The following is a 10,451-nucleotide window of genomic DNA, read 5'->3' on the forward strand; positions in this document are numbered from 1 at the left end:
ACTTCCATACTTATAATCCTTTAGTGGCTCCCCATAGTACACACTCAACAAAATCCTTTATTTTCTGGCCCCTGATTACTTCTCCAGTCTTACCCCAGAAGTCCTTCTAATTTACATTATCCATAATATTCTATTTAGTGTTCTGTCAACTCTCTCAGCTTTTACATATTTTCTTTTTTTTTTTTTTTTTTGAGACAGAGTTTCGCTCTTGTTACCCAGGCTGGAGTGCAATGGCGCTATCTCGGCTCACCGCAACCTCCGCCTCCTGGGTTCAAGCAATTCTCCTGCCTCAGCCTCCTGAGTAGCTGGGATTACAGGCACGCGCCACCGTGCCCAGCTAATTTTTTGTATTTTTAGTAGAGACGGGGTTTCACCATGTTGACCAGGATGGTCTCGATCTCCTGACCTCGTGATCCACCCGTCTCGGCCTCCCAAAGTGCTGGGATTACAGGCTTGAGCCACCGCGCCCGGCCACATATTTTCTTCTTTATGCTTTGTATACCTCTCCCACTTTTTACAGGCTAACTCCTAATTATCCTTTAGAAATAAAATCAGTAATTTACTCTTTTAGAAAGCTATCCTTGAGCCCTTCACCTTTAGTACTCCTCCTAAGTATAGTCTTTGTACTTATATAATATGTCTAATATTGTACTATAACATAATATAATGGCTGTTGTTTCCATAAGATGGTAGTCTCCTTGGAGGCAGGGATTGCCATCAGTTTTCTTTCTATAGCTCATCTAGCATAAAGTTTCTTGAAAAAATGCTTATAGGTCTAAAAGCTATATAAATATTTATCACACACAATGGCTTTTGGGAACTAGCACAATCATTTCTTTCCTGAGTCTATTTATTATTGAAATTGATGTAAATCTTATATTAACCATCACTTCTATCTTTTGATACTTACTTCTTCCATATCTTTCCACATTTCTTCACATTCTCTAATAAGTTCTTCTTCAGTATTTGTAACATCTCCCACATCTGAAGTACTATCTGGACCTAGATCTTGCTGATTCATTGATATGTGCTTTGTGATGTTTTAGCCTTCTAACAAGAAAAACTAAAGCAAAAAATATTTATTCATTCAGCAGTATTTGTTGAACACTTATTATCAGCCAGATACTCATCTAGGGGCTAAGAATATAGCAGTGAACAAAATAGACAAAAATCCCTTCTACTGTGAACCTTATTCTAATTAAGGAAAACAGACAATAAAACAAAAAATAAAACATATACATATATACTACAGTATATCAAATGATTTGGAGAAAAGACAGAGAAGAAACATAGGGAATGCTAAGGCAAGGGCAATGTAATTTTAAATAATGTGGTCATATAAGGTTACTGAGAAACTGACAACTGAGTAAGAAGACATGAAGGAGATAAAGAAATGAGGTACAGGAATGAAGAGGGACAGATGTTCCAGGCAGAGGGAACTTCAAGTGCAAAAGCCTTGAGGCAGGAATATGAATGCCATGTTTCTACAGTAGTGAAGCAGCTGGTGTGACTAGAGCAGATTAAGTAAGACAGAGTAGAATATGAGGTCACAGACACAATAGGGATGAGATCACCTGGGCTTCATAGGCTACTTTAAGGACTCTGAGATGATAAGCAATTAGTTTTAAACAGAGGAATGACATCATTTAAATTACATTTTAACAGTACAACTCTGGTTAACTACAGGCAGTAAGGATAGAAAAAGGAAAATCAGTTAGAAAGCTACTGCAATAATCCAAGGAAGATGTAGACCAGGATAATATTGCTAGAAGCAGCACAGAATATCCAATTCTGAATATATTTTCAAGATGGAGCCAACAGAATTTCTTAACAGCATGTATATGGACTATCAAAGAGGGAAGTGAATTATTAAGTTGCCAGTTACTGAGGTGAGAAAGATGGTAAGAGAAATAGATTTGGCAAACATAGGAGAAGAGATTAAAAACTCAGTTTAGCTATACTACAAGGCTACAGTAATCAAAACAGCATGGTACTGGTACCAAAACAGAGATATACACCAATGGAACAGAACAGAGGCCTCGGAGGCAACACCACACATCTACAACCATCTGATCTTTGACAAACCTCACAAAAACAAGCAATGGGGAAAGGATTCCCTGTTTAACAAATGGTGTTGGGAAAACTGGCTAGCCATGGGCAGAAAGCAGAAACTGGACCTCTTCCTGACACCTTACACTAAAATTAACTCCAGATGGATTAACGACTTAAACATAAGACCTAACACCATAAAAACCCTAGGTTTACATAAAAAACACCAAGAAAACCTAGGCAAAACCATTCAGGACATAGGCGTAGGCAAGGACTTCATGACCAAAACACCAAAAGCATTGGCAACAAAAGCCAAAATAGACAAATGGGACCTAATCAAACTCCACAGCTTCTGCACAGCAAAAGAAACAGTCATTAGAGTGAATCAGCAACCAACAGAATGGGAAAAAATTGTTGCAATCTACCCATCTGACAAAGGGCTGATATCCAGAATCTACAAAGAACTAAAAGAGATTTACAAGAAAAAAACAAGCCCATTCAAAAGTGGGCAAAGGACATGAACAGACACTTTACAAAAGAAGACATACGTGAGGACAACAAACATGAAAAAATGCTCATCATCATTGGTCATTAGAGAAATGCAAATCAAAACTACATTGAGAAACCACCTCATGCCAGTTACAATGGCGATCATTAAAAAATCTGGAGACAACAGATGCTGGAGAGGATGTGGAGAAATAGGAACACTTTTACACTGTTGGTGGGAGTGTAAATTAGTTCAACCATTGTGGAAGACAGTGTGGCGATTCCTCAAGGACCTAGAAATAGAAATTCCATTTGACCCAGTAATCCTATTACTGGGTATATCCAAAGGATTATAAATCATTCTACTATAAGGACACATGCACACGAATGTTCATTGCAGCACAGTTTACAATAGCAAAGACCTGGAACCAACCCAAATATCCATCGATGATAGACTGGACAGGGAAAATGTGGCACATATACACCATGGAATATTATGGAGCCATCAAAAACGATGAGTTCGTGTTCGTGTCCTTTGTAGGGACATGGATGAACCTGGAAACCATCAATCTCAACAAACTGACACAAGAACAGAAAATCAAACATCACATGTTCTCACTCATAGGTGGGTGTTGAACAATGAGAATACATGGACACAGGGAGGGGAGCATTACACACTAGGGTCTGTAGGGGGGAAACAGGGGAGGGACAGTGTGGAGTGGGGAGTTGGGGAGGGATAACATGGGGAGAAATGGCCGATATAGGTGATGAGGAGGAAGGCAGCACATCACACTGCCGTGTGTGTACCTATGCAACAATCTTGCATGTTCTTCACATGTACCCCAAAACCTAAAATGCAATAAAAAAAATTGAAAAAAAAAAACCACTCAGTTTAGGATATGCTAAATTTGAGGTGTCAATTATTGGAGCTGCTGATTAAGCAATTAGATATACATGTCTATAGTTCAAAGTTTTGAGCTAGAGATATGAATTTGACAGCCATCATCACACAGATAATGACATCACTACATAATGACATTGTGGTCATAGACTGCACATTAACAGTGGTTCCAATGGAGCTGAAAAATTCCCATTGCCTACTGATGTCTTCAGGATCCTGACCCTTAGGCCTAAGGTAATGTGTTTGTGTCTTCATTCTTAACAAAAAGGTTTGAAAAGTAAAAAATAAAAATAAATTGGCTAGAAAAAAAAAAGACATAAAGAAAATATGCCAGGTGCAATGATTCACACCTGTAATCACAACACTTTGGAAGGCCAAGGTGGTAGGATCACTTGAGTCCAGGAGTTTCAGAACAGCTTGGCAACATAGCGAGACCTCCATCTCTACAAAAAATTTAAAAATCGGCTGTGTGAGGTGGCACACTCCTGTAGTCCTAGCTGCTCAGGAGGCCGGGGCATGAAGATCACTTGAGCCCAGGAGTTCAAGGTTATAGTGAGCTATGATCACACCACTGCATTTCAGCCTGGGTGACAGAGACGAACTCTGTAAATTAAAAAAAAAAAAAAGAAAGAAAGAAAAAAAGAAAGAAAGAAAATATTGTTGTATAGACAACCTTTGTGTTTTAAGCTGTTATTACAAGAGTTGAAAAGTTAAAAAAAATTAAAAGGATAAAGCAAGTTACAGCAAGCTTAGGTTAATTTATAATTGAATAATTAAAAATAAATAAATTTAGTATAGCCTAACTATACAGTATTTACAAAGTCTACAGTAGAGTACAGTAATGTCCTAGGGCTTCACATTCTCTCACTACTCACTGACTCATCTAGAGCAAACTCTAGTCCTGTAAGCTATATCCATGGTAAAAGCCCTACACAGGTGTTCCACTTTTTATCTTTCATACCATATTTTTACTGTACCTTTTCTAGATTTAGAAATGTTTAAATACACAAATACCATTCTATTACAATTACCTACGGTATTCAGACTAGGTATATAGTAGGTTATACCATCTAGGTTTGTGCTCACATGATGAAATCATCTAACAATGCATTTATCAACACATATCCCTGTTAAGTAATACATGACCGTACTTACAGTTGTAAGGCTGGGTGAAATGAGAAAAGCAAGAGTGCGCAGCTAGGAATGGGAAGATCTTCAGACCAGGAGATATTGAGATGAGTAAGAACAAACGGAATAGTCTGAAAAGGGTCACACAGTAAGTTAAGAGGAAAACTAAGCGCATGATATCCCGAAATCCAAGAACGTATTCAAGGAAGGAATGATGAACTGTCAAATAGCAGAGACAGGTCAAGTAAGTTACACAGAATTGACAATTTATTTAGTAATATGGATAAGCAAACTGTTTTTTCTAAAAATAGTCGCAGCAATATTTCAGGTTGCATTCCCCATCAAGAGGCAGAGACTTTTTCCCCTCCCCTTGAAACTGACTGTGACTTTGTGTCTGTCTTTATAAACAGAATACAATGAAAATGACACCACATGACTTTCAAGACTAACTCATAAAAGGTAATATAGCTAACTTCCGGCTTTTTCTTTCTCGGAACACTCACCCTTGCAACCCAGCCACCATGTTATGAGAAAGCCCAAACTAGCACAAAAGGAAGAGATCACATGGAGAGGTCCATGTGGAAACGAACTGAGGTTCCCAGACAAAAGCTAGTATCAACTGCCAGACATACACATGATCATTTCTGATGATTAAGCCCCTAGGCTTCGATCTTCTAGGCAAGGCTCCAGAAACTGTAGAGCAGAGAAGCTACCCCTGCTGTGTCCTGTATGAATTTCTAATGCACAAAACTCATGAGTGTAATAAATAGTTGATTTACACCTCTACATTCTGGGATAATTTATCACAACGATTTTATTGGAGTTAACATACAAAAATGAAGGCCACAGGTAACCTTTATAGGAGTAGTTTTAGAAGAACAGTGAGAGTAAAAGCCTGATTGGAGTGGATTCAAGAGAGAATGGAAGGCAAGGAATTAAATATACTAAGAATATAAAATGTTTTCAAGAATTTTTTCTCTAGCCAGGCATGGCGGCGCATGCCTGTAGTTCCAGCTACTCAGGAGTTAAGGTGGGAGGATCACTTGAACCTGGTGAACCCAGGAGACTGAAGCTGCAGTGAGCCATGAACACACCAATGCACTCCAGCCTGGGTGATAAAGCAAGACCCTACTTCAAAAAAAAATCACACACAATTTTTTTTTAAAGGAAAAGAGAGAAATACAGTTATTAGCTGGAGGGAGATACAGGGTTAAAAGGGACTTTTTAAAAAAAAAAAAAGATGGGAGAAAATACAGCATCTTTATATGGTACAGTAAAAGAAAGAAATGTTGCTAATATAAGAGAGAAAGGGGAAAAGAAAGAATGGGATCTAGTACATAAGAAGAGGGGTTGGCTTAAGATAAATAGACATGCAATTCATCCATTTTAATGAAAGGGTCATCAGAATATCAAGAGTGTAGATACAGGTAGGTAAGTAGACGTGTTGCTAGGGACCTGTAGAAACTGTATGTGGATTCTTTTTTCTCAATAAAATGGTAACTAAGGTCATCAACTATGAATGAGGATGGGGAAAAAGAACTGCAAGTTTAAGAGCACAGGAAAAGAGATGTATAAAATAGATATATATAAAAAAGGGAGAAAAAGTTATAGGATTACTCAGTAGTAGCATTACAGACTCATCTGAGATTAGTAGTCATGGGTTTAAAGTGAAACTGAAGCATGGCTGTTTGTTTTCTTCTATAGTGTAGCAGCACAGGTGTAGACAGGGACAAAGTGAAAGAATGGCCATAGGAATAAGCAGCCAAGACAAGAGAACATAATCACTAGGGGAGAGAAGGTCAAGGGTGACAGTGAGCCAGGAGCTAAAAATCTTCAAGGAATGAGGATGAGTAAAACAATCTCGCTAGATGATTGCTGCAAAGAATGACAAGGGGGTCAGGTCTGGTAGCATCAGATTCAAAATTGGGCAATTTTAAGGAGGTAAACAGTACAATAAAGAATGATGAGAATGTCTACCCCACATCAAATGCAAACCAGAACATCCTGCCTCAGTATTTTTATTCATATGTAACTTTTGCACTTTATAGTGCTTAATCAACAACATTAACAGAGAAGTTTTAAAGCAGAACTAAATAAACGAAAAGATACAGTCATATTCATGCACTGGAAGACACATTGTAAAGATGTAAATTTGCCCCAAGTTTATCTACAGAATCTTAACCAAAATCCTGAAAGTTATTGTTTCTTTGTGGGACTTGACAAGCAAATTCTAAAATTTACATGGAAGTACAAAGAGCCAAAACTAGCCTGTGATCCTCATAAAAAATAAGATGGGAGGCTGTAACACATACTATTATGACAATGTAGAATTGGCATATAAATAGGCAAACTGAGCAATGGAACACAATACAAAGCCTTTCTTGACTTTCTAGATTCACATACATATGGACACATGACATATGACAGAGATGACAATGCAAAGCAAGGAGAAAAAAAATTCAAATAAAGATATATTTTACATATAATACTGCTTTTTAAAATGTATATTTTTGTTCGTATAAATCTTCCTTTTTTTTTAACAAACTGAATGGTATTTGGGGAGAAAAAGAGTCTAAATTCATACCTCAATCTTTACATCACTCCTCACTCCCTCAAAAAATCCAAAATAGAAATTATAAAAGATAGGAAGAAAACACAGAAACTTTTAAAATCTTAGATTAGGGAACACCTCTTTAAGCAAAACTAAGTGAAATCTTGACATAAAATTTTTTTTTAATTCTGCATGGACAAACATCTCATCAACGAAGTTAAAATTTAAAACTCCAAAACTTAGGGGAAATACTTGTAACATATATGACAACCCAAGATCTGATTTCCTTAATGTGTAACGAGTGCCTATAAATTGATAAGAAGAAACCAAACAACTCACCATTAAAAAGCTAAAAAAAAAAAAAAAGAGATTACCAAAAAAGTCAGGATATCAATTACTTTTGGAGGAAGAATGGAAGGGAGAGAAAGGTTGTGGCTGGGATGGGCCAAATGGAGAGATTTCTGAGATGATTATCAAAGTTTTATTTCTTGACTAGCATGATGGTAAGGGCATTCACCTCATACTAATTCATGAACTTTACATTTATTTTGTGTGGGTTTGTGTCTGCATTTGATTTTACAATAAAAAGGTAAACAACAAAAACAATTCCACAGAAACAAGCAAAGGACACAAATGAGGAATTCAAAGAAAAAACAATAAAACCTTTTAAATATAGAAAAAGTACATTCATAAGCTAATATATAATTTATGAAAATGCAAATTAAACAAGCATTAATTTTCATTCAGACTGGCAATAATGTGAAATTTGATAAGAAATACTGGCAAGCATGTGAAATAAGAGACTTGCATTGTTGGTGGACCAACCACTTTGTATGATAACATCTATCAAAATTTTACATGCATTTCTTTTGACCCAGAAATTCTATTTCTAAGAATAATCCTAAACATAGATATGTCCGCATAAATCTACACAATGATGTTTACTGCCACATTACTTAGAGAAAAAAAGAAACTTTGAAGGTATGAACTCTGCAAACTGACTACATAGGTTTAAATCCCAGTTTTGATATTTAAAAGCTGTGAGACTTGGGCAAGTCACTTAAACTTTCTGTGCCTCAATTTACTTTCCTATAAAATGAAGATAGTATTACATACTCCCTAGGGTTGTTATGACAATTAAATGAGCATATACATACATATATATATATATATATATATATATCTTGGAACTGTAGCTAGCATATAAAGAGCTTTATTGGTCTTAGCTATTAACATTACTATTAACAATTTGAATGTCAACTAGAAGACTGAACATCCCACCTGCTATACCCATAAGATACAGTTTAAGTTCACAAAGCCAAAATCAGTCATTACCAATTCTTAAGCAAAAGAGTCAAACAAATATTCATTTACTGACCACTAAAATACATTATCAATATGCAAAAGTAATGCAAAACTCTGCACATGTGGTGGGGGCAGTGGGTGGGGGATAGATACTCAACAAATTACCTGGCTTGGCAATTCAATGTGGCATTAAAATAAAAACACATAGAAACATTTAAGAGTTTGCTCTCTACCACTTGAGAATGCAAGATGTGAGCTGTATGCAACTTGGAAGAGGGCCATCAATAGCACCAGAAAATGCTGGCACCCAGATCTTAAATCTACAGCCTCTAGACTTGTGGGAAATAAATTTCAGTTGTTTATTTAAAACACACACACACACACACACACACACACACACACACTCTTACTTACCTAACAGTTTATCCCTTTCCTACATTTTGTGTCTTTAAACCTATCTTCCTGGAAAGGGAACAAGTTAACTTTTTGAGGTCCCCAGTTAAGACTACAATATTTATTCATTAATTGAAGAACAACAACATCTCTTTATTTAGGGATAATACTATACTTAAAGAAACTCGCACCACTAATTGGGAAAAGATCAATATACATGAAATAAGCAAAAAGTACCCACCACATCATTCTAAAATGTTTCACTTATTCAACAAATATGTTAATGTGTGCCATTGGTCAGACACTGGCAATAGCTGTGTAGATGAAAAAGTCTTTGTACTCATTGAGCTTCCATTTTCAGGGAGACAATATAAATAAATGGATAACTAAATATATGATATGATTTCAGGCAGTTAGAAGAGCTACGAAATGGTGACGTATACAACACTGTCTGCAAGTACAATCAGTATTCAGGATAGTGAAGGCTAGAGAAACCTGGAAGAAAGGAATTACTCCATAATAATGCTTAATAAATGTTAACTAGCTACACTGTTTTATTATTATTATCATCTTCATCCTCATTATTGCTATAGTCTTAGAAAGATGAGAAGATGTAAACATGAAGGCTAGATTGCTGTGGAGATGCTTTCAAGCATAAAAATGTAAGACTGGGAGGCAAGAACGAACAAGGGAAATTTGTGAGACACAAAACAAAGCAGAGGACAGAGAAGAAATGAGGCTTGCTAGATGGAATGGTCAAATAATGGGAACCTTTGAAACAAAATAAAATAAAATAAAATAAAATAAAGTGCCTACTATGGGGGGCAGTTCCTTCCTTGTACGTGGTGCCTATCTCAAAGCAAAAGTAGAGAAGAGGTTTACCACGAGGATTTTATTAGGTTGGTGCAAAAGTATTTGCGGTTAAAAAAAAAGTGTTTCAGGGACGTCATTTTGACAAGGTGTATTTAGTTCATCTTTTTAAAAGGGATTAAGATAATAAACTTTATGTTAGGTATTTTTTACCTAATTTTTTAAAAATGAAGAAGACAGATGAGAAGGAGGAGAAAGAGTTCAGATGATTGTTAGGAGATGAACTCCTATACCAGGAAGAAGACAGAAGGGTGACCCGTTCTGCCCTAGATCAGTTTGGTTACTTGAAGTAGCTGCTTTCCACGCCACCCCAAGAAACAGTAACAAGCACTCACCACCTTCTTCAGAGAGTGTATGAGAGAATAAAGAAGGTCAGGAGAGAAAACGTGTTTAGTGCATCGGAAGGGAAACCCGCAAGTTAACCAGTTCCTTCTGTCTCCACCCCTCCATCTTTCTCTAGAAATTGGCGAGGTTCTGGAGCTGGCGTTGGCGCGCGGGAAGCAGAGGGGAAAAGGGCTCAAAGATCGGTTTGGAAGTCAGATACCCAGTTCGCTGGCTAAGGATTCCACCTTTGGGACTAGACCGCCACAAGCTTCAACCGTTACTGCGCCCTCCCCGGCCCAACTCCTTACCACCACAGCTCGACAAACTCCAGCTCGCCTCAGCGCTACGTAGTCACGGCCCGCTAGCCCGGGACATCTGCGCGCGCTGCATGCCCATTGGATCTGCTCCTGTCCACCCCAGCCAATCCCGAAACTCGCTCGGGCG

At 37.3% G+C, this 10,451-nt stretch overlaps 1 protein-coding gene across 4 annotated transcripts in view; it reads right to left on the reverse strand.

The window, feature by feature from the left end:
• Positions 1–10,396, reverse strand: part of CENPK (centromere protein K) — a 48,087-nt gene extending 37,691 nt beyond the window's left edge. The window contains exons 1-2 of one of the 4 annotated variants that reach the window (XM_021673200.2): positions 8,654–10,272; positions 911–1,012 (exon numbers count right to left, since the gene is read on the reverse strand). In XM_021673200.2, coding sequence (XP_021528875.1) covers positions 911–931 — 21 coding nt within the window. In that variant the 5' untranslated portion in view covers positions 932–1,012; positions 8,654–10,272. Of the gene's footprint in view, positions 1–910; positions 8,504–8,653; positions 10,273–10,315 lie in introns of those variants that run through there. The other 3 variants (XM_012462270.1, XM_064376015.1, XM_012462271.3) reach the window with 3 other exon arrangements.
• Positions 10,397–10,451: the final 55 nt, after the last annotated feature.

Source organism: Aotus nancymaae, unplaced genomic scaffold (genome assembly GCF_030222135.1).
Source record: "Aotus nancymaae isolate 86718 unplaced genomic scaffold, 86718_ANA_hifiasm-v0.15.2.pri h1tg000014l, whole genome shotgun sequence".
In the NCBI taxonomy this organism is placed as follows: Eukaryota; Metazoa; Chordata; class Mammalia; order Primates; family Aotidae; genus Aotus; species Aotus nancymaae.